General features: G+C 40.2%; 1 protein-coding gene across 36 annotated transcripts in view; it reads left to right on the forward strand.

Annotated features, from left to right (window-relative positions):
• AFDN (afadin, adherens junction formation factor) overlaps positions 1-25,201 on the forward strand; it is an 88,676-nt gene that overhangs the window by 21,336 nt on the left and 42,139 nt on the right. For 16 of the 36 annotated variants that reach the window (XM_083731988.1, XM_083732000.1, XM_083732004.1 and 13 more), the window contains exons 3-12: positions 1,272-1,387; positions 2,365-2,525; positions 4,370-4,530; positions 4,758-4,915; positions 6,876-6,987; positions 7,907-8,074; positions 13,242-13,286; positions 22,286-22,380; positions 23,587-23,846; positions 24,777-24,846. In XM_083731988.1, coding sequence (XP_083588114.1) covers positions 1,272-1,387; positions 2,365-2,525; positions 4,370-4,530; positions 4,758-4,915; positions 6,876-6,987; positions 7,907-8,074; positions 13,242-13,286; positions 22,286-22,380; positions 23,587-23,846; positions 24,777-24,846 — 1,346 coding nt within the window. The remainder of the gene's footprint in view (positions 1-1,271; positions 1,388-2,364; positions 2,526-4,369; positions 4,531-4,757; positions 4,916-6,875; positions 6,988-7,906; positions 8,075-13,241; positions 13,287-22,285; positions 22,381-23,586; positions 23,847-24,776; positions 24,847-25,201) is intronic. The other 20 variants (XM_083732023.1, XM_083731995.1, XM_083732012.1 and 17 more) reach the window with 7 other exon arrangements.

Below are 25,201 nucleotides of genomic sequence, written 5' to 3' on the forward strand. Positions count from 1 at the left end.
GGAAATTTTACAAATTTTCTAGAAAAGAAAAACTGAAGTTTTTCTTCAGGCTTCATGTCAGGATTTGATGCTAACATTGTATACCAGCTGATAGTTAGGAATTTCATTAGGTTTTCTAGGACTGCTTGTAATAAGAGTTTTTTTGTGTGTGCATATTTGCTTTTCTGTGGGTTCTGCTTATTCTTGACTGGTTGGAACTGTTAAGTGTCTACTGTTTCAGCTTTTAAGATGTAACCGTGACATAAAATGCTTTGGGCTTCTGTCTTGTTAGTACTGTTTTTAATTTTTTTAAATAATCTGTTAGATGTCTGGATATCTGGAGTTTGGTATCATCACTGTGTTTATGACACTCCATTTTCTTTCATTCTTGACTGGTTTAGGAATGTGAATATTGACTATGAACTAGTTTGTGTTTGATTTGGTAGTGGATTGGATATGTCTTGGTAAACTGAAGCTGAATTGAGAGTCAGCATGGTCTAGGGAAAGTGCTGTTTTGTTTTATTGGTTTTAAAATCTGTTTCAGGCTTACAAATTTATCTTAATCTCTTACCATAAAATTTTAATCCACATTCCCCATTTCTTATAGAGATGTTCAAAATGTCTTACAAAATCTAACAGAACATCCAGAATTTTAAAAAGTTATATTACATGTTCTTGAATTTAAACTGGATATTTCCTAAAAATGTTTTTGTAATTATTTCTTGAGAGGCTACTTCTTAGCAGAAGGATGACTTTAAAAATGAAGTAATGGCTAACCTGTCAGTTTCTAGCTTGGCTGTGTGAGCAATATTTATCTGAAATGGTAGTGAGAAAATGGCTTTAATAACTGTGTTGTTTTAAAAAATAAAAAATAGGAGCCATAGAGGAGCCCCTCCTTTCACTTATGGAAGGAACTTTGAAATGAATAAATATTAGTATCGTCTGAGTAGCCTGTTAGCACAGCTTGCCAGTGGTTCATATTCTGCTCTGATTTTAAATCAGGGCAGCTAACCAGGTATCCTCCAAATGTTATGGACTGCAACTCCCATCAGCTCCAGCCAGCATGACCAATGAGTAGGAATGTTGGGAGCTGACATCTACAACATCTGGAGGGTACCATGTTAGCTACCACTGCTTTGAAAGATCTGATATGGTCTTCTGCTTTAGAAGTGCAATAAATTAAATAATGAATTAAATCTTGTTTGGCTAATAAGTTAACAGTCAATGTACTGCAGCTGTTGATCTTGAAATAGTAAGTAACCACTAGTTATGCTTTATTTCATATTTTGAAGAAGAAAGAAGATTGGATATAGACGAGAAACCTTTAGTTGTACAATTAAATTGGAACAAAGATGATCGAGAAGGAAGATTTGTACTCAAGAATGAAAATGATGCACTTCCTCCAAAGGTAAAAGAAAGCAATATTACTGTATATTTTTGACACTACTGTAAATGCATTTGAGTTTTCATAAATTGCCTTTGGGCTTGCAACAAGTCTGGCAATGTATTATGGGTACATATCACAGAGTTTTGGATAATCCTTCTCCATTATATTCACATCCTACAGCCTATTAGTGTGTGTCATCAGACAGTCTGCTCTGATTTATTGTCACTGCTGGGCAGCCAGCAGGGATCACAACTCTGCTAGCTACAGACTTGACTGATGAGGCTAGGCAGTTGATTGCGAAATGGTTCTGGGGTATCTTCCATGTTCAACAAAGTAAGTTAAAATATCATAGTATTGCTCACAGTCAATGAATTTTCAACCGACACTTGCTGAGGTGGGCAGTTGGTCAGATTACTCCAAAGGTCCTGGTTGAGGCAAGTGATTTTTCCCTTAAAATTCTTTGCAAAGAAATTACAGTGAGCCACCATCAGTTCTGCCTATTGCTTTGGGCCAGGCTGTAAAAGAACCATGCTGCGTGGAAAAGCTCTGCTGGACAGCACACTGAGGCTGCAATGGAGGCAGCTAAGTATGTCTTCTTTGCTGCTTTCACTGCCACTCAGTAGGCTTGATACTGAGCATTCAGCATTCCCTCCTCTTGCATTGAAGCTTGTTTTATTGCCTTAAACTCTGGTGTACACCAGGGAGCCAGACTTTTGCTATCAAGCAGATAGAGTGCTCAGGGACACAAATCAACAGCCTGAGCTATTTGTATATTCCACACTTCAATCAGGGCTTCAATGGGAACACCAGTCATATCAGCCAGAAGATCACCCAAGCCGCCAGGAGACCAATTGGATTCATTGCCTACAAGGGCAGACTATCCTAATATGTCGCCTGACTCTGCATCATGTTTCAAATAAGATAAAATAAGTTTTTATTTGGAAATTAATGTGGTCAGAATTCTAGTAGATCATAATACTAAACACTGTTTGTTTCAGAAGGCTCAAAGCAATGGCCCTGAAAAACAAGAGAAAGAAGGAGTGATTCAGAACTTCAAACGGACTTTATCAAAAAAAGAAAAGAAGGAAAAAAAGAGGCGGGATAAAGAAGCATCACGGCAAGCTTTAGATGGTGATGGGCTGTTTCATGGGGATGATATGTGAGTATCAGTGAATCAAATAGTACAATGTCTAATCTGTACATAGATGAATACTTTAACTTGGGGAGACAAGTCTTTTAAAATATATGAATAGTTTTTGTATTGTACTTCCTTCATAGTTGGTGTATACAAGTTCTCATGCTTTTTTTAAAAAATGCGGCCAAACTACACATTGTATTAGACATGCACAGGTAAACAATCAGGCTTAACCTGGTCACTTCTATTTTGGGGGAATGCAGGCATAGGGTCCCAATCCAGAATGTGTTCCTGATCCTGGCAGTGCTTTTTACTGTAGACACCAGTAAAGGCAAAAGCAGTCAAGAGAAAGTGATTTTCAGTAGAAACTGGTGTGGACTCCCAATCCAGACCAGACCCACCACACCAGGATAAGCATGCTTGTTTTACTACATATGAATGGGCCTGAATAACACAGTTTTCAGATTCTCAGGAATGTCTCTTTTCATTTTGACAAAATTCCTTTATCTGGTTCTGTAAATTGCCCATTGAATGTATGCATTTCATCTGGTCAAATATGACTTCTTCCAAATGGGGAGATGCAGTTTAGTGTTACTTTTCTTCTGTTTAAAGCCTATAGTTACAGCAACAAAGAGAAGATGATTCTATGTAGATTCCTTTTTCGAGGTAGTATATGTATATTTGTGTGTGTGCACGCGCATGGGCAAAAGTAGAATTTTGGACACTATGGGAAATCCATCTCAAGCTTTCTGAAGGAGGTTGGGAATATTAAATCTCGATGATTATAATCAGCAGAGACTTTTTTCCTCTGTAGATGACAGATGCCTAATACTGTAAGCATGTCATCAATCCTCTGCTGGATAGAAATAGCCCTTTTGTTCATGGAAGACTTAAGTTTGGCTCTGCCCCAACATGTAGATGTTTACTACAGGGTATAGAATTGTTGGAGGTTGTGTTTTATGTATGTTTTATGTTTCTTGTTTTGTACCTTTTAAGTGATGTGCACGTGTATGCTTCAAGAGCAGGTTCATTGTTTAGGGTGGCCCCTGGATCCATCTTTGTTACTGGAGGCTTGGTTAGCCTTAGTAACTAGGAGTAGCTTTTACCAGCTACAGCTGGTATACCAACTATAGCTGTTTTGGGACAGGAAAAGCCTGACCACAGTGATTCATGTATGGGTCACCTCAAGACTCAATTATTGCAGTGCACTCTGTAGAGTAGGAATGACAAACTCCGGCCCTCCAGATGTTTGGGACTACAATTCCCATCATCCCGGGCTAATGGGACCAGTGGTCAGGAATGATGGGAATTGTAGTCCCAAACATCTGGAGGGCCAGAGTTTGCCTATGCCTGCTGTACAGCAAGTTGCAAGCCTGTTCTGGAAGCACCAGCTTGTGCAAACAAACTGTAGCTAGACTTTTGGTTCAAACTGACCATATGCTGCTAGGCCAAATTCAAGGCTCTTGTTTTAATTTACATGTTTTAACAGCTTGGATCTGGGAAACCTTAAGGAGTGCCTGACTCCCTATACCCTGGCCAGTCACTGAGGTCTCAAGGGGGTCACTGTTAGTGGTCCCCCGTGGCTTGTATCCACAAGAAGTTTGCATTCAGTCTTGTGGGCCCAACTCTGTGGAACTCCCTCCTAGCTGAGATTAGAGAAACCACCCTCCCCTTTTTGTTGAACTTGCAGCTCCTAGTAAAGACCTTTTTATTTCAGCAGTCTTTTTTATGTTAGATTTAACTGAATAATATTTATTGTACAGGAAGGTTGTAAGGATACAGCCTATCTTAGACTATGGTGTTAGGCGGTATAAAAATTGCTGAAATAAATAAGCTATTTCATTATTACCTTAAATTACTCTTGGCAGTGAGAATTCTCGCCTTGCCGCAGAGGTCTACAAAGATATGCCTGAGACCAGTTTCACACGAACAATATCTAATCCAGAGGTGGTAATGAAACGACGGAGACAGCAAAAGCTAGAAAAGAGAATGCAAGAGTTCCGAAGCTCTGATGGCAGACCAGATTCAGGTGGTAATTTAGAGTAAATCAATAATATTCATTGGATGGGTGGAACTTACAGAATGTGTGCTGGCTTCCATTAGTCTTCAGGGGCTTTTGAAGTATAAATACGCAAATACCTAAGTTCCTTCTTTTTGCTGTTTTAGTGGATACTGAAAATCAATTCAAGTGCTTAGGTTGTGTGACTTGCATTTCATTATATTTTTAATTTAAGTTACAAATTATGTGTTTTTCAGGTGGTACATTGAGGATTTATGCAGACAGTTTGAAACCAAATATACCATACAAGACAATCCTGCTATCTACCACAGATACAGCAGACTTTGCAGTTATTGAAGCACTGGAGAAGTATGGTCTCGAAAAGGAAAACCCCAAGGACTACTGTATTGCTCGTGTGAGTAAATTGATTAAAGAAAATAGTTCTTGAAAAAATCCTGCTGCTTGGGTTTTTAAAATGATGATGTTGTGGTGGGGAGATTCCCCACTCAGCTTATTTATAATTTATTGTCTGTATCAACATGATAAGTTGGTTCCTTAGGCTCTTCAGCTTAGGGTTGGTATGGTTGGGCAGTAATCTTAGTTACTTAGTAATCTTAGCGTCATATATATTATTATCCTGTCAAGTGATTTTATCTGTTGAGTTCTTGGCTATCTTGGTTTGCGTCTTGCCCTGAAGAAAGTAGCAGAAATTAGTGAAATCTAAGAGTGCTGAATAGTATTTGCCATCCGTTTTTAAAGCAAACTAAGTTTTTGACTAAAAGGCCTAAAGTTCCAGTCAGATGCCACCACAGCCTCAGACAGCTGTTATTGTTAGCACAAGCTGACATTCAGCTGTAGTACCATGAACAAAAGTGGTATAGTCCTGTTGACTGGCATGGATAGACATCTCTGTGGGCTTTATTTTGACGGTTGATTAAAGTTATTGTTACCTAACTCATTGCAGTATGGGCAAAAGCTAAAATGGGTGGTCAAGAGGAACTCTTGTTACAATCTTAGACAATTCTAAGATTGAATCCTTGAAGTACCTTACATACTACGAACATAATTTATCAGACTTCTGAAAACATAGTACAAAAAATCCTGAGTATGGATTGACTTTTTTCACCACATCATTGGCAGATTTCTCTTTAAAGGTTTGTGTATGTAGCCAATTATTTTTCACTGTCAGTGCCATTTTCTCTATAAAGTTTCTGGTTTCCCCATCTAGTAGATGCCCTGAATTGTAGTAGTACAGTTCTCTCTGTTAAAAGTTGCAAGGGCTGTTTCATTCCCATAAGAAGCCTGAATTTAGGCCTGTAGGCGCTGGAGCTAGGGTTTTCCTTGATATCGATATTGACTATGGCAGGAGAGAGGAAAGTTTGCTGTCCAGCAGCATTCTGAATTGTTGCCTTTACTAAGTGAAGGTGGAAGGAAGATAGGGTGCCTATCGTGTAGCAGAAAGAAGATGCACAGGTAAAAACTAATTTCACTGTAACCCTGAGTAACCTGAAGTGAGGTAACCGGTGCTAGGGTCTTCTGTATTGTGGTCACTTGGGTGCTGATTTCCTTTCCGTGCTAGTTAGTAAAATCTTTTTATTTATGGTTTGATTTATTATTTGGTAGTAGAATTCATATACCATATATCTAGCCAAATCTTAAATTTGTGGAAGCATATTATTGTATTTGTGTACATCTTTTTCTGGCATATTGAAGCAGAAGTCATAATATAAAGTTATTTGTGTCATTCCTAAATTGTCAGCCATAAGTGACCCTTCCCCATTACATCTGAATTTGGTAAACTGTGATTAGTTAACATCAGATTATGGTTTCATAATCCTGGTTTGTTAACTAGTCACATTTATAACAGATTGCAGTTTATCAAATTAAGTTGCAATGGGAAATGGTGATTGGTTAAAAAATGAAAACTTTCAATCTTCTGTTGTACAAAGGATCATGGGAGCCCAAGGTTTCTGCAGTCTTGTTCCCACAACAGAAAAACCATGATTTCTCATTATGGCTGAAAAGGGCCACTGTGATACTATCCTACCAGTCGTGATGCAGTCATAAAATTTCACTACCTACTTTGTAATATTAGAGTCATAAAACTTTAAAGCATGCATTCTTACTACCTTTTGGTTGAGCAGTGGGCACAGGTAATAATAATAATAATAATAATAATAATAATAATAATAATAATAATAATAATTTTTTATTTGTATTCCCCCCTCCAAAATAATATGGCATGGTATACTTTGTACCAACAGAATTATGTACTGCTTAGGTTTGGAGAAAGGAAAGGAGAGCATGGTTTGGCCTTTGAGTGTTTATCCTTGGGTAACTGCTCTGTTCAAACTCATAGTTTATCTTTTCTGTAGGTCATGCTTCCTCCTGGTGCTCAACATTCTGATGATAAAGGTGCTAAAGAATCTATTCTTGATGATGATGAGTGCCCACTTCAGATATTCAGGGAATGGCCAAGTGACAAAGGTAATTTTAGTTGTTCATAATATGTAATAAAACCCAATGGTCACATACTGGCAAGGCACTGTGAGCAAGCCAGGAGGAGTAGTGGGTTATTAGCCTTAAACCTAAAACTTGTGCACTTTGTTTCTCCCTTTGGACATGGATGCGTCCCTGTTGTCTGATCCTGTTATGGTTTGCCTCAGTGTCTGAATGATCAAGCTATTGTTTGTATGATCTTGTCAATCAGGATTTGAAACAATTGTTTGTTGACAGGCAGTCATTATGCATGAGGGGAGAAAGGAGTCATGAGCCCAAGGCTCCTCCAGGTATATTCATGAAGCACCAAACAATGGCTGATGGAAAGTCATAAAACTTGGCTTACATTGCAGAAGTTAATCACTTCCACTTTGCTCCTTTCTGCTCACCTGGGAGGAAACAAACCATGATCTCTGGCTTAGCATTACATTTGAACCAGGAGTTCATGGTTTGTTTTGCTCCAACAATCCATTATTTGTACCCAAGGCTTTGTATCCAGTAGTGTTGCACAGTGAATGGTGTGGCTTCAGTCAGCAGGATGCAAAGGAAAGCAGGTTTTTTTTTTCTGTGATCCTCTCTCCTGCCCCTGGGCTGCAAAGACTTGTTATTGGCTTACTGATTGTGGTTTGTTTAGAATGAAAAAGGCTATCCATTTGAATATAAAATATGATCTAATGTACTCTAGAGCACTGGATTCTGGAAAACATTAATAAATTATGTTGAATGGAAAATATTATAGTTCTTTAATCCTTATATTTAATCCTAATTTTTAATTCGATAATTACTGTTTAGGAGAGCACAGTCAAATCAGTATAGTTAATAATGTACAATTTAATATGAATTTAATTTATTTATACCTTGAGGACAGGACAGACCTCAGATGTTTTGTTTGTGGTTTTGTGTTTAGGGATACTGGTCTTTCAGTTGAAAAGGCGACCACCTGATTATGTTCCAAAGAAGTTGAAGAAACAATTTGATGGAAAGCCATTAAAGGGGAAGGAAAGAGTTGACGGGTCTGGTTATGGCTCTTCCCTTCCTCCAGAAAAGCTACCTTATCTGGTTGAACTAAGTCCCGGTAAGAATTTCTTTTACAATAATGTTCATCCATTTTTTGAATCACTTGCTTTCAGGTCAACCCTGATGGACTCTTAATACTTTAGAGTTCACTATCCTCCATTTATTGTGCTTTATAAAATAGAATTGGTAGGGATGGGTTATTTTGATTGCAGTTTCCAACGAAGTTTTAAGATTTCTGGATCTTTAGTCAAAGGCAATTTTGGATAAGTTGGATAAAGCAACTTCATCAGTTTTTGAAGCGAGAAGAGGCTTTGCTTGATAAAGTCATCCATGAAATCACTGAGGTAACAAAAAAAACACATAATAGTAAAGAAAATAACAGACTTATATTTCAATATTCCATTAGAATAAAACTTCATAGATTTTCATTTTTGAAGTGTTTTGTTTCAAATTGTATACATAGGTACCACATTAAAGATAAATGTGTATGAAGATAGATTTGCACCACGGAAAAAATTTTGCACAAGGATTCACAGAGTGCTGTAATAAGTAGCTTCTGTGTTGGATCTCAGGCTTCTGCTTCCGTAACAACATCTTTTGGCTTTTGTTTCACATTTCTTACACAACACTTTAGAGTGAGGTATAATATTTCTGGGAGGGGTTGAGATTTTGACTCTCATGTTTTTATTGCCTGCTTAATATGTTATTGATGCTGTGCTTTTATTAATGTGGTATTTTATTATATAGCATTTGTATTTTTATGAGTTTTTATGATGTATTTGCCCTGAGACCAGATGAGAAACGGCAGGGCGAAAATAAGATGAATAAGTTAAACAGAATAGTCCTTCCCAGAGTGGAGTGCACCTTTTACATAAATTTGGCCATATCTGTATCTAAACTGTTGTTTTTAGTAATGGGAGCATAGGAAGCTGCCTTATACAGTGGTACCTCAGTTTAAGAACAGTCTTGATTACAAACGATTCGGTTTACTTACTCTGCAAAACCGAAAGTAGTGTTCCGGTTTGAGAACTTTACCTCGGTCTAAGAATGAAATCCGAACGGTGGAAGGGCACCGGCAGCGGGAGGCCTCGTTAGGGAAAACGCGTCTCGGTTTAAGAACGGACTACCGGAATGGATTACCGTATTTTTTGCTCTATAGGACGCACTTTTTCCCCTTCAAAAATGAAGGGGAAATGTGTGTGCGTCCTATGGAGCGAAGACGCCATAGCCCCACGACCCTCTCCCGGCTGCAGAGGTAACATGCGGCAATGGAAGGAGCCTCTATAGCCGTGCGTCACCTCTCCAGCTGGGATAGCGCGCGCGGGGCTAAAGAAGCCATAGCCGCGCGACCCTCTCCCAGCTGGAGAGGTGACGCGCGGCTATGGCAGCATCCTCTTTAGCCGCACGCCACGTCTCCAGCCAGGAGAATGAGTGAGGGGCTAAAGAAGCCATAGCCCCGCGACCCTCTCCCAGCTGGAGAGGTGACGCGTGACTATGGCAGCAGCCTCTCCGCTGCGCCTTTCCACTGCTCCCTGACCTGCTCTTTGGGGCTGGTGGTGGGCTTTCCCCCGCCAGCCCCAAAGAGCAGGTCGAAAGGAACCTGAAGCCTGGAGAGCGAGAGGGGTTCCAAGGTAGCCGCCTTAACGCACCTTAAACGGCACCTTGTTTTAGAGCGGGAAAACAAGAGGGGGGGAATTCTCCCCCTCTCTGCGCAGCGCCTCCTGCCACTTCGCTGAAGGGGCGCTGGGCAGAGAGGGGGAGATTTTTTTTTTCTTGTTCTCCCCCCTCTAAAACAATGTGCATCCTATTGTCCGGTGCGTCTTATGGTAAGTTTGTAACGAAAAATATGATAAGTTTGTAAACCAAGGTACCACTGTACTTAGTCATTCCAATGGTCAATATAGCTCAGAAATGTCTCCACTGACTGGCAACAGCTCTGCAAGGTTTCGGATAAGGAATTTCCCCCCAGTCCTACCTGGAAATGCCAGGAATTGAACCTGGGAACCTCTGCATGCAAAGCAGGTGCTCAACCACTGATGCTACAGTGCTTCTTATATATCACAGCCCTTTCTATAAGCTACTGTCCTTATTTCTCTATCTTATTTCTACCAGCTGCTCACACTGTTCTCACAGACGCTAATATCAGTCTGTGAAAGCAAATCTTCTCTAACCAGTATTTGGAAAAAATAGCTTTTAACAGCATTTATAGGCAAATACTTCATATTAAGGAATGCTGCAAGTTTCCCCCAGGTTTTTTAGGAATATGAACAGCCAGAGCCAGCTCCTCCATCCTTTCATTCTCACCTTTGCACCCCCACAAGTCCAAAAACCACAAGAAGCATGGGGTTCCTTATGATCAAGGTATAAACTTATATGACCATGCTAATATAGACTTGGCAACAGATAAGTGCAGAACGCAGAAGAGTATATGACTTACAAAGCTGATACTATTTGATTTAAGGATTTTCAGATTTAAAATTGGGGGCACAAATCCAGTCTTACATTTGCAAAGGTTTACTTTTGCAATGTGTAAGATAACTATTTGTCCTCAGAGGAGCTCACCCCTTATTTTAGTAATAATTGTAATAGTACTAATTGCTGATTAGAACAAGCCTTATAAGGAGGAGGGAATCCAGTGATTCATTCACAGTGTTAATGGGCAGCTACTTCTAAAGGCAGATAGTTCTGTGCATCAGGAGTGATTGATCCAGTTGCACCAAATGCAGAGATGTGGCAGAATGACTTGCTGTGGTGGAGGTAAAGCCAAAACAATGAATCCTGCAGGCATAGTGTTGACAGACTTTTCTGTGGGTGAGTAGTTTAGGTTCATGTAATTTAATTAATTCCTGTAATTTAATTAATTCCTGGTGACACAACACAGTAGTTGTTCTCTTGTATGAACTAGTGTACAGCTTACGGCTTATTGTTGCCTGAGAGCCAGTGTTGCATCATGAATAGTGTTCCTGTTAGACCTGGGTTCACATCCTTGTTCAAGCATAAGTCTCATTGGGTAAACCTTAAAAAAGGTAAAGAGACCCCTGACCATTAAAGTCCAGTTGTGGACAACTCTGGGGTTGTGGCGCTCATCTCGCTTTACAGGCCGAGGGAGCTGGTGTTTGTCCGGAGACAGTTTCCGGGTCATGTGGGCAGCATGACTAAGCCACTTCTGGCGAACCAGAGGAGCGCACAGATACGCCGTTTACCTTCCTGTCAGAGCGGTACCTATTTATCTGCTTGCCCTGTGTGCTTTTGAGTTGCTAGGTTGGCAGGAGCTAGGACCAAACAACGGGAGCTCACCCTTTCGCAGGGATTCGAACCGCCGACCTTCTGATCAGCAAGCCCTAGGCTCAGTGGTTTAGACCACAGTGCCACCCGCATCCCTTGCGTAAACCTTAGGCCGTCACTAATTATTAGGCTTCCCTACGTCACATGATGCATGTTAAGTTAAAATGGTACTATGTATGCTGCCCCTAGCTTGTTAACTGAGATTTCACTAAAATTATATTTCTAAATCAAGACTTTATTCTAATAACTTTCCTTGATTACTCTTGAGATCATCTTCTGATGCCCCTCTTAAGGGGAGGGGAGGTGGTTGGGTGGGTGAGTGCTATTCACTGGTGTCACCCTGCATGTGGAATGCTCTCCCTAGGGAGACTTGCCTGGTTCCTATTCTGATAATTTTTCAGCACTGGAAGAAATTTTTATTTCCTTTTCAATTCTCAGTCTTGTCCGTACTGTTTTGTGCTGCTTTTACCTGCTGCTTTTTGCTGTTTTATCATGTGATTTATTTGTAAGCCAGCCTGAAAATGTTATTGTTAAGGGTGGCATATAAATAAGCATGCCACTATATATAAACCGCAGGTGGAAAATATATTCTGGGTTTACAGTGTGGAAAACAAAGCACACAGAAATGTCTGCAGTGATGGGTCAATGGTTTTCCAGTGTAGTAATTGTGACTAGTAGACTTTTGGAGTCTCACCACCTATCAGCCATGTATGCAAATGTTCCGTTGTAGAACTGGATTCAGGTTATGCTGAAAGATGTAATCAGGAAATATTGAAACCAGCCTCTGTTCTACAACACATATGGTTTGGAGTTCTAGATTGTAGCTTGAATTTTATGATAATATGAAATGTGATCTTTATACTTGGAATTATTTGTTATGTGGCTTTTGTGTCACAAGTAGAAAACGGTAAATACAACAAAAGTAGTACCACTGTTCTAATCCTTTAAGAGTATATGTCAAGTGTATTCTGATTTTCATATAGTTTGCCTCTGCTTGGGAACCATAGGGAGCAGTTTTTTATCCTTTGAAAACAAGTTTTGCTCCAGCCTCCTGACAGTGATAATAGATTTCTTCCTAAAAGAGGATATTTTTTTCCTTGTGGTTCTTTCACTATTATTCACTTTCATTTGTCTGAAATTAAGGTATGGGAGAGGAGGGTTGAGGCAGTCACAGTGTTTCCAACAGGAACTCTTCTTACCAGAAGGAATATGCAGTTTTGAATGTGCAAGATACTGAGGGCTGCTGCTTCATTTGCACTATCTTTCATATGGGGATAATATGTGTGGAGGTTTTGTACAGCAAACAGTTATCATGTGGGGTGCCCAGTTCATATACTGGCAACAAAATAAAACTTAACCTTAAGCATATGTGATAGTGCACATGATTGTATTTGCACACAGATTGTCTGGATGTAGGGAAAATATCTCACATGACAACATATTGGGAGACTGCTACTCTGCCATTTAATTCCAGCTTTACTTAATATTTGAAAGCAGAGTTGTGAGTGGACGTACCTTGGCATCATATTCTGTGCGTTTGTAATGGGTATGATGGTACCCCAGTACATCCACCCATAGACAGTGAATGAATGGAAAACACAATATTTTCTAAATTAAAATGGAAGTCTTATATGAATTAATGATGGCCTTTCCACTTTGCTTGGTGATCTTTCTGTGCTTTCTTCTAGCAGCTTACTGCCAACTACTTAACAATCGTATTAATCCATCCACAACACCAATGTCTCTATATTCTGTGCAGTATTTAAAGTTGAAAGCGTTAAAAGCACTTCATCCTTTTAAATTGAGTAAGTGTTGTTGGCTTACAGTTTCACTCTTTCCTATCTTTTCTTTTCTCTGCCCTCCTCCGCATGTTCTGCATGGTATCTGTTCTGCTGATGCTGCCTTCACCTGGGTCCTGTGCATGTGTTTTCTAATCCCAGGGAGAAGGAATCACTTTGCCTACTTCAACTATCACACTTATGAAGGTAATGCTGTTATTTAATACTGTTCTTTCTCACTAGTCACTAAAATCTGTGCTAGCAAAAAAGGCTTTTGTCAGTTTTGAAAACAGATCTTGCATTTTTCTTCCTTAATGAACAGAAGCTCAGATCTAACCCTATTTCTAGTCTATATCTTCAGGTGTGGAGGAAAGGAATAATTCAAAGTTAAACTTTTTACAAATCCCTAGTATGCTCTAAACAATATCATCTGGGGGCCACACATATCAATATTAGTACGGTACTGCTGTAAAATTTGGGTACTCGTATATCTAGTAGGGTCTTGTGGTGAGGGTTTGGGATCACACATCTAAGTTCAATTTCTACATGCACATGTACCATCCACTGAGATAACTGACAGTTTATAATCTGGGACTGGATAGCGTGGGCTGGATTCAGCTTCCAGGAAGCTGCCTTCTCCCAAATAGATGGATGAGCATTGTTAAAAATCCTCTGATCAAGGTTATATGCATGTAGCCGCCCATTACTGCATATTCATGCAGTTGGCTTGTGGCCAATAACTTGAACAATATGCTTTACATTTCTAATTGCAATTAGAAACCTCTTTCACAAATCAGAAGATGACATTGTTTTTCTTTGACTACCTAGAGTTTTAGTTTGAACAAGTAGCAGTGTATGTGTGTCTGTAGAGAATGAACACAATTTCTTTTGTAACAGTTGTTAATGAAAAATGTTTATGAATCCTTTGTTTCCCAGTTATGTTGGTAGCTAATCTGTTTTTGTTTTTTGCAAAAGAGAAACAATGGTAATATACTTAGTTAAACATGGTGTTTGAAATATAGTAGTGTTGCTTCTTCCTCTGAAATATCACCCATTTCTGTAAGTTGGCTGCCAGCTGCAGTGTTTTCATAAACTTGTTCTGTGGGCGGGGGCGGGCGGGGAGAGAATGTATTTGTGTACCAGCAGAAAATGTAAACTCTTAGGCTTAATTTCAGTTAAAGCAGCAGACTGTTTTCTTGTTGCTACTAAGGTATTCAATCCATTATGAAGAATATTTAATGCCTGTTCTGTCAATTCTTGCTTTTTTAAACCACTTTTAAAATAATGCATGAATCCTTTTTGGTGGTACAGGAAAAGCCCTAAAGCTCTCAAGTTCTCTTAAGTAGGTCACATAATTTTATATACATCTTTATAATGTGGAATTGTCAAGAGTTGTCTGTAGTTTCCAAGATGTCATTTCATTGGCAGTTCTATTAAGCTTTAATTCATGAGTGGGCAATTTACACCCCCCCCCCCAATATCGTTGGGCTCCCAGGTCACATTGGCTCCAACCAGCATGCCACAAATTTCCCCAGCCCTTACTTAGGTCATCTGTTCATAAGTAAAAATAACAAAGCTACTGATACAGTGGTACCTTGGGTTAAAAACTTAATTCGTTTTGGAAGTCTGTTCTTAACCTGAAACTGTTCTTAACCTGAAGCTCGCACCGTCGGAGCACAATTTCTGTTCTCATGCTGAAGCAAAGTTCTTAACCCGAGGTAATATTTCTGGGTTAGTAGAGTCTGTAACCTGAAGCATATGTAACCTGAAGCGTATGTAACCTGAGGTAGCACTGTAGTTTTCAGTTATTGTTGAGCTAGTTGTCAGGGCTATAACAGTTGTTACTTCTGGAGAGAAGGCTCATTTCTGGCTCAGCTTTTGTCCAGGGCACCTGCTATTCCTTAGCCTCTGTCTGGGAGCACAGCCTACTTTTCAAATTTTATTTATTAACAACATTTGTAGCCATAATATAAAGCCCTCAGGGAGGCAATGAATAAGTAATAAAAAATTAAATGAAAAATAAAAGGAACTTGAATATAAGAAAAAAGAAACTTGTCAGAACCCCAAAGTTAGAAACGCAGATTTAAAAACTGAGAAGGCCAGTGTATAAAAAGGCCTAGGTGAACAGAGCGGTCTTCACCTAGTGTCAAAAAACCATAAGGATGGGACCAAGTGGATGTTCCTGGGAAGGCTGTTGGATAGAGAGTGAAAGAGACAAAGGGGAACCATTATGGTAAGTGACTCTAGATCTTGTGACGTTCATCTTGTTGAGCATAGGGATGGGCTTCCCACGGCCACACCTGCAGGACTGCTGGAGATAACAATTGGGTGCAGCCAAACACATGGTCATGGTGAAGGAAATGCTCTGCTTCAATTTCATTGGGTTAATAAAATAGATTGTAGTGCTTCTTGAAAATGCAAGGCCTGCAGAAGAGGGAGCTTTTATCTACTTCTAATGCCATCATCTAGCCTTCTTTTTTAAGTAGAATGGCCAGAGGTGATGTGCTAGTGTATGGGAGGTATGCCTCTCCCATGTCCCTCTCTAGTTTCCACTTTACTGGTTGTGCTGGGGGAAGGGGTGTATGCTTGTATGTCCAGGTTGCTGAGGAGAGGTATATCTGCTGTGTGAACAGGTCAGCCTGTGTTGCCATCAGTTCTAGGGCTGGTGTCAGGTATCTGCATGGTTGGACATTGCTTAAGGTCCACATCCTAGCAGAAAGCCCACTGGCAAGAGTCCACTGAACCTGCTCCTTCTCTTCACCACTGCACCCTGCTTATTCAGCTGCTGCTTGCTTTTCTGCACAGTGCAGACTGAGTTCTTCTCCATTAAGACAATTATTGTTATCTTTTACCTTTCTCCATGGTCTACAGTGGTGCTGTAGAACCTCATGGTCTACAGAGGTTCTACTGGGTTCACAGATCTTTGGAAGGGCCTCAACAAACTAGCTAGAGTGGCAGATTCATCTGTGGATCTGCTACATGAATTTGTCTGTTCCTCTTTTAAAGCCATCCATGTTGGTGACCATCACTACCTCCTGGATCGAGGAACAAGCATCATAGTTTGGCTATGTGCTGCATGAAGAAATGCTTTTTAATCTGTCCTAAGTCTTACAACATTCAGCTTGTTTGGATGTTAGAATCATAGAATTGTCAAGTTGGAAGGGACCCTGAGGATCATCTAGTCCAACCCCTTGCAATGCAGAAACATGCAGCTGTCCCATACGGGGATCGAACCTGCCACCTTGGAATTACCAGCACCATGCTGTACCAAACTGAGCTATCCATGAGTTCTAGTTTTATGAGAGGAGAAAAACTTTTCTCCATCCACTTTCTCAGCACCATACATTCTTTTTGTCCCCCCCCCATCTGTGATTCTTTTACCCCACTTCCTCCGTTCCAGACTTGCTATTCCATGCTTCCATATATTTTCTCTCTATGCTGGCAGTCAGGTTCGCCATATTGCAGTGAAATGAGGTGGTGGTTGTTTTGCTGGGGGAGGGGGGAGAACGCTCTGAAATTTCACTTGAAACAATTTCACTGATTTAAATTGATGGAGAGCCAATTTAGCATGATTAATTTAGTACAAACAACTTTAATAATTAAAAAGCCATGTTAATATTTTGTGTCACTTACATATCTGAAGAGTTTTCCCAATAGCTAAGAGTAGTTTAGCTATTAAGTTTAAACAAATGCAAAGCTTTAGTTGAATGTTGTTTGTACCTTAATACAAGTAAATAATTTAAGCCCTCTCAGTTCATTAGCATACTCTTCCCTTATGTTATTTACCTTTTTAAGGGGAAAAATGGAGGTCCAGAAAGCTGTTGACGTACTAATCTTATCCTACCTGAAGAGTTGTGTGCACGAATATATGTACTTCTTATAAAAAGACATTTTTTAAAAAAACAAAAGTTAATTGCCACCTTTTTTGTATTTGAGTAGCACTGTGTCAATCCCAGTTGGGCAATTTGACTTATGTTGTAATCATTCATTATGCTTCTAAATAATTTTATAAAGCAGTGCATTTCTAAAATTGGAGCATTACTGTGGCAAAATATAGCACTTCGCTGTTTAGAAGCTCTTTTCCAAAGAGTGTTGTGTAACAACACATCATAGGAATGGCTTTGTTTTTCTTTACAGCATAATCTGGGGTAACCAACATGGTGCCTGCCAGATATTGTTGGACTACAGTTCTTATCAACCCAAGTCAGCATGACCAGTGGTCAGGTGGAGGACACAATGTTAGCTACCCCTTTTGTAATCTTATGCTTGTCTGTTCTGGAGCAAGTCCTACTATTTTCTATAGGAGTAAATGTTTGTTTATTTTTTGTAATAAATTTATACTCCGCCTTTCACAAAAATTCCTCACAAGGTGGGAAGTGTATATAGACTGAGCAACATACAACTGCAACATATAAGCACATAATTTAAAACATTTAAGTTAAAAGCAACAAATAACATCACATTGAAGCAGCAGTCAGCCTAGTAAGACCCTTCAATGCAGTATACAATGGTACCTTGGTACTCGAACGGCTTAGCTCCCGAACAAATCGGCTCCTGAAAGCTGCAAACCCGGAAGTAAGTGTTCCAGTTTGCAAACGTTTTTCGGAAGCTGAATGTCCGATGCGGCTTCCAATTGAGTGCAGGAAGCTCCTGAAGCCAATCGGAAGCTGCACCTTGGTTTTCGAATGGTTTTGGGAGTCAAACAGACTCCTAGAACAGATTAAGTTCGAGAACCCAAGGTACTACTGTAATAAGAAAAAACGACCCTCTCTGCAACAGCACCCTGTCTCTGGAATGCCCTTCCCTTAGAGGTATGTCCAGCACCAGCACTGCTTGCTTTTTGTCACTTGGTGAAAACACAGCTCTGTGCCCAGGCCTTTGTTGAGGGGTGAGAACTGTAATGAGCCACGCAATATGCAGCTCATTGTCACCTGCTGCTGGTTGATCTTCTGTATTATAAGGGTGTTTTATGATGAATGACTTATTTCGTATTTTTGGTTATTGTTTTTCTGACGTCTTCAATGTTGTGTTGGGAACCCTCTGTAACATTGTGGCATTTGGTGCTGGGGCTTCAGTGGGAAGGTGGAATATGAAAATGTGCAAAACAACAACAAATGTGCAAAACAACAACAACCCTCCCTTTCTCCACTGTAATAATTAAATACACAGCTGGAAGAATGATTCACACACCCAACCGTCACCTAACTAGGAACTGCTTATAGAGGGATGATGAGGACCATGGCATGAACGAACCCTTCTCCCCACTTAGGCTGTTTCTTCAGTGTAAATTGTCCTTCCCCCTCATTTGCCCCAGGAAAGTTAGCATGAGCACAAATAGCAGTTATGGGGTGACTTTCATGGGTGAGGAAAAGTGTGGAGAAAGGAGAGATAAACCTTCCTTTTTTCCTGTCCTGTGTCTCCAACCAGATCAGGTTGTCATTCACTGCTGTTTTTAAACAACATTTTCTTATTACATTCTCTCCTTTTAAAAAATATCCTGCCTCCAGCTCCTCGGTTTGTTGTCTTTTGGTTTGCTCTTCCCTCAAACAATTGCATAGCACACCACAAGCTGACAGCAGATAAAAGCTTATTATAGCCCAGCTAAATGATTTAAAAATAAATTTTCCCATCTCTCATTTTCCTTCCTGTTTCTGTCATCCCTTCACCACCAAGAGCTTGTGCAATAGCTTTTGAAAGCCTGCCACATGCGCCCTGGTCTGAACATTATAGGTAGCATTCAACTAATCTTTACTCAGAGTAGACCTGTTGAAATTACCAGACAAACTCATGGACATTGATTTCAGTCGGTCAATTCTGAGTAAAGTTTAATAGCACCCTTATACAGTAAGGGAGCAGGGTACGTCCAGCATGTGCTACATGATAGCACAGTTATATTTGAAACCTTTTAAAAAACGGAATTGTCTCCGTTGGTTCCCACCCCTCATTTTTTTGTACTAGTGCATACCTTGGGATGGATCCAAGCATGCTGTTATTTCCCTCTTATTGCTCAGTGAGCCTATTTTGGCTATAATGATGTTGGTGCACTGGGACTGAGTAATTCAGCATTAGAAGGAACAATGCTCTTTAGTCTTGCTGTTGCTCTTATAAGTAGAAATCCTACACACACATTGCCCTTCCTCCAAGTACCTAAAGTGTGTACATAAAATGATATTGAACTACCTTTTATATAATCAGGTTAAACGTGTTTGTTTCTCTTAAGGGAAATTCAGCATTTTTTATATTAAAAGTTCTGCTTTTAATGTAGCTTTTATCTGGGCAGATCTTTGTGATCTCTCCACTGCCTCCTGTGACTGCTTAATTAGTACATATTGTTGCTTTTGCTTATGTATTGAATGCAGCAAGAGTGAGAACTCTGCTTAATAACTGAAACAAAGTCTCATGTTGAGGCAGCTACTTGTGTAAGTGCTGCAGCAAGAATAGATCAACATAAGAGCATCTTAATATTACTTGTGGTTCGAGGACCCGACCACCGCTCCTAGCAGGGGGCGTTGCCCCCTGCCTCCAGCTCACCTGGCTGGCACTCACACCCCCCCCCGGTGGCCGTCCAACCAGGAGAAAGGAAAAAAGTAATCGCAAAAGTAATGAAGGAGGATTTGAGGGCAAGACTTCCCTTTCTCAGAAGTCTTCTTCAAAGTTAGCTCCACGTGGCCGCTTCTATGCAGGAATACGGAGGTGAGGCTCCTCCTGACTCGCACAGGACGACAAAGAGAAATGAGGCCGGGGAAAAGGCTGGCACTGCAGCATAAAGGCTGCTGGACACGCCCCCCCCCCATGGCACCTGGTTGGACGGCCACCGGGGGGGGGGTGAGTGCCAGCCAGGTGAGCTGGAGGCAGGGGGCAACGCCCCCTGCTAGGAGCGGTGTTCGGGCTCCCGTCCACAACCACTCCCCTCTCTTTCAGGGAGGAGAGTCTTTCCCTAAACTGGAATTAATCAGGATTGTTCTTAATGAATACTGCTTTACTATGTAACTATATGGTTGGTGTGAATGTTCAGTGGAATCCACTGAATGCTCAGTTGGGGAAAAGGAATTTAACATGTATGGAAAAATGCTACATCAGGGGTGGGGAACCTTTGGCCCACAGTAGCATTTGGAATGCCATGCTGTTTTCACCCAACCATCGGCTGGGATCACTGGTGGTGTCAGGCAGTGGGTGGAAGGACAGGATTTAATCTTGTATTGGCTGCACAGCATAGAGAGAAGTAAAGTATTTCTGTACAGCATATTTATCCCTTTTTCAAGGGCTTTCAGACACTGCCCCCCACCAGTTTGAGCTTCAAATGGGCATAGAGGGTGTTAAAAGCAGTGCCTTTTGCAAACAATGGCTACTTGCGCACAGGCAATGCTTTCAAAAGACAGCTTTCTTTTGAAATCATTGCCTGCACATGGGATTTCTAACTTTCACAAAGGGCTCTCTCTTTCTCTCATGAGCGCTCACACACACACACACACACACACACACACAGAGAGAGAGAGAGAGAGAGAGAAAGATGTTTGAGCTCTGTCAAACAGGAGGATAGGGGCTGTTAGAAAGCCGCTTGCAAACAGCAGCAGGGCTTTCAAATCTTGCTGCGCTAGCTTTGAAGTCCCAACAGTCCTGATTTTAAAGCCCACTGTCAGTTGATTGCCCACCTGTCAAATTTGGCCTGCCAGGGGGGTAAGGAGATAAGGATCTGGCCTGTTGTGTCGCTAGCAGCACCCCTCTGCTACATTTCTTTTCACCTGTACCAGTAGCCTCAAAATACTTCTGACAGTCTCTCAGGATTATTGATCCATGAATTACACTTTTAGATATGTGTACAGTTCTCCCCAGCAGCCAAGTTCGGAGGTATGGTGCACATCACCACTACTTATATGCAATTAGTGTGAGAACTGAGAAACCATGAACAGTAATATATTAAAATGTGAAGAACATTTTAAAAAAGAAAGAAAATCCACTAAATGGAATATTTTGTTTATTTATGATATTTCTAACTTGCCCTTTATCCATAGATCCTAAGGAAGGGAAATATGCACATCAGCAGTTACTGAAAGATAAAATCAGGGATAATTTAGCGCACAAACCCAATGTTTCTTTTTTGAGGCAGTGGGAGGCAGCACTTATTAAAACATTTTGTTTGTACTCTTTAAATTGTATGTATGTATGTATGTATGTACATTTGTGCATTCTATACTGCCCTTCATTCAAAAATCACAGGCCGGTTTACAATATATACAATATATTGTATATACCGTATTTTTTGCCCTATAGGACACACTTTTCCCCCTCCAAAAATGAAGGGGAAATGTGTGTGCGTCCTATGGGGCGAAAGCAGGCTTTTGCTGAAGCCTGGAGAGCAAGTGGCGTCGGTGCGCACCGACCCCTCTCGCTCTCCAGGCTTCAGGAAGCTATCCGCAAGCCTGGGGAGCCCGGCGGGAGTTGCCGCCGGGCTCTCCAGGCTTGCGGGCAGCAGCCTGCAGCCCGAAGCACGGGAGTTGCCGCCGGGCTCACAAGGCTTGCGGATAGCAGCCTGTTCTGGGGGCTGGGGTCGGGGGAAACTCAGGCTTCCCCCGCCCCAGCCCCGCGGCCTGGGGGGGGGATAATTTTTTTTTTCATTCCCCCCCCCAAAAAAAAAAACCCGAGGTGCGTTCTATGGGCCGGTGCACCCTATAGGGCGAAAAATACGGTACAAATTGGAAATTGTGGTAAGGAAAACAATTGGATTCTATCATACCAACTTATACTCCGGTTAGACACGTTGAAATCAAGTCCATTGATTTAAATGGTATACTCCAAGCATCACTTAATGTGATACAACCAGGTAATGATATCTAGTTCAGAGTAGACCCGTTGAAATAAAGGGATTTAACTTAACTTGATTGATTTCATTGTATCTACTTTAAGTGTGACTTAGTTGGATGTAATCCAGTATATTTAATGTTTCTTCCTGTATTATCTCAAATTTCCCAGTGCTAGTATGTCTTTATATATTTTTAGTATTAGTTATTTGAAGACCTCCTCGATTTATGTATAATAACATAAACATAACTACTGAAATAAATACTTTTTTAAAGCTTAATTGAAATATGCTTTGGAATTCCAGCAATGGTATTTTGTTATGCAATGTCCTTGTGTATATTCATTTTTTAAAAAAATTACATGCTTTAATTACTTTTGCAAACAAAATAACTTGTTCTTACTTGCAGATGGCTCTGACTCAAGAGATAAACCAAAGCTCTATCGTCTGCAGTTAAGTGTGACAGAAGTTGGTACAGAAAAATTTGATGACAACTCCATACAGGTAGGAAACGTTTATTGAGTCAAGAAATAGAGTTTGGTTTATGCAAGCTGCAGTCTCCCATATTTGGATCAGACAATAAAATTGGTTTATTATTAAGAGCAACTTTAGACCCCCCACCCCGGGGGGGGAGGAGAGTGCACAATCCTAAAGCCATTGGAACCATGATCATAGCCAAGGGGAGCAGGGAGGGGCAGCTGCCCCTCATCAATAAACATCAATAAAAAATACATAGCAAACTGAGGTTCTGGGGCCCCCTCCAAACAAAATGTCTGTACCCCCTAATAAAAATCCTGGTTACCCCCATGAATTTGCAACATTATCATTGCAACAACCCATCATTTGTTTTGACATTGAATTGTGCTGAAACCTTTGTGTGACCATGGGAAGAGGAATGATATACTTTCCAGACTTTCAGAACCTAGACAGTTTGTTGATCTGGGTGGTTGACTGTATCCAGTTGCTTGTATTCATTGTTAGTCCCACTCAAAGTACATACAGGCAATGACCAATTTATGTGTGACGACCTGGAAGTAGCCGGAAAAGGAGGTGGGCCAGGGGCAGAACTGGGTGGAGAGGGCTTATGCTCATTCTTCCAAAGCGCGGGTGTCAGGAACATAACCGCCATACAATTGGTAGTTGCCTGTGCTCCCATTTAAATTAATCGACATGACTACCTTAGATTAATTAATTTCAATGGGATCTTTTCTGAGCATAATACAGCCCAATATTTTTAAATGCTACTGGTCAACCCTTTCTATCATAACTACTTAGTTTTGTGTTCAGTTGTGTACTGAAAAATATTAATGAAGTGGGAACCAGGAAAAATATAATAAAAAAGGCTTCAGTTTTGAAAGTTGTAAACGTATGTGTGTGGACTAGCACGGATGCTAGATGGTATTGTATTTTTCTACAAGATAACATAGTTATTCTTCAGTTAATGTTGCTATTACCCAATCATTCTACTCATCACCTTACATGCATTCACAGATGGCAGCTTTTGGTGGTTTCTGAAAGATACTTGATCCCATCACTCATGGTACATTTTGAGGAAACTGATGCTGAACTAATGTAATTAATATTGAAAAAAGTACTTTGCTTATTTAAACCAAAACACATATGTACATATTAGCATAGGTTTTATTTTTTAAAAAAACACACACCTGGTATCAGTTTTGCTGCTTCTAAATTTTGGTTATTTATTTTCAGTTGTTTGGTCCAGGAATTCAGCCTCATCATTGTGACCTCACTAATATGGATGGAGTTGTTACAGTTACCCCAAGAAGCATTGATGCCGAGACTTATGTAGAAGGTCAGCGGATCTCAGAGACCACTATGCTGCAAAGTGGTATGAAGGTTCAGTTTGGGACCTCTCATGTATTTAAATTTGTGGATCCCATTCAAGATCACATTCCTAAAGGACGTCTAGATGCAGGACACATGGTGAAAAGTTCACGACTCAAAGCTGGGTAAATCACCATTTTCAAGCAATAATCCCAAACTCAGGAAATTATTTAAGATGGTGATGGCATAGCAATGTTTCATTTTTCAAGTGGCAACCCTGATAAGAATAATACAATTATCTTCTTACTAATGTTTAATACTCTTGCTCCATCTTGTGAAATCTTTTGGAATTTCCAGTTGCTTACTTCATACTTAAAACTAATGTTGTGTTGTAGAGTTCCATTAATAAAAGAGCAAACTCAACATAGCTAAAGGCTCCATGCTATACTATAATAATTTTATAAATGTTATAATTTTATAAAACCAAGGATACTTGGAAGAAAATGCTGCACACCTTTCATATTACATGCATTTAAATGTATTCTTTATATGTCATGAGGTAAGGCATGATGGAAATCACAGTGGTCCCTGAAATGTAGTAGCATGAAGAAACAAGTGTTGAACTATCTTTGTATTTGCAAGAGAGAGAGTTTCGTTTATAATATTTCTGCACTGCCTTTCCATAAAATGACTATGAGAGCCAACAATAAGTACAACAAATAAAATAATGGTAAGAATATCAATGAGCAGAACAGATTAAAATGTGGAAGTTTTGAAGTAACTTCCTAGATTTCTTTTAGTGACCTTTCTATAGTGTCATTTCTATAGTGTCTCCTGCCGACCTAGCAGTTCACCGCTCCCTAGGCCAATAAAGCGAGATGAGCACCGCAACCCCAGAGTCAGCCATGACTGGACCTAATGGTCAGGGGTCCCTTTACCTTTACCTATAGTGTCATTCTTTGAAAATGAGATAAAATATTTCTGTGTGTAAACATAATGCATATTTGCAGCTACTAACAAATTCCAGAAGCGATTAGTCAAAACATTGTTGTGCTGTGTGTTTGGATATTATGTGTTGCTAATAATTAGTTCTTGAATGTATGTTGTCTTTTTAGAGCTGTGCAGGAAACTACATTTGATTTGGAAGGAGATGTCCATAGTGGAACAGGATTGCCTGCCAGCAAGGTAACAAATTGTCACCAGGCCTAGAAATGTGCTAAGTCATTTTACAACTGATAATTTAAAAACGTTTTAGTAATATATACTGAAAATCTGGCCGTGAAGTCAGTCAGTCAGTAAGCTTTCTTTAGAGAGTAGTAAGCCCCTACTCTTTGGAAGAAACCTTACTGACTGACTTCATGGCCAGATTTTTAGTAAGTATTACTAAAACGTATATGGGCTTCATGTGTTATCATAGTTTTATTTTATATGCACAGGCCTCAGCCGTTCATATTTCCTCCTTTTTCTTTCCTCTTCGGATATATATATACAAGAGAAGGAGATTGAAAGCTTCTGATGGGATATTATGACACTTCCCTGT

This window comes from Podarcis gaigeae (genome assembly GCF_964106915.1).
Source record: "Podarcis gaigeae genome assembly, chromosome: 3".
Classification (NCBI taxonomy): domain Eukaryota; kingdom Metazoa; phylum Chordata; class Lepidosauria; order Squamata; family Lacertidae; genus Podarcis; species Podarcis gaigeae.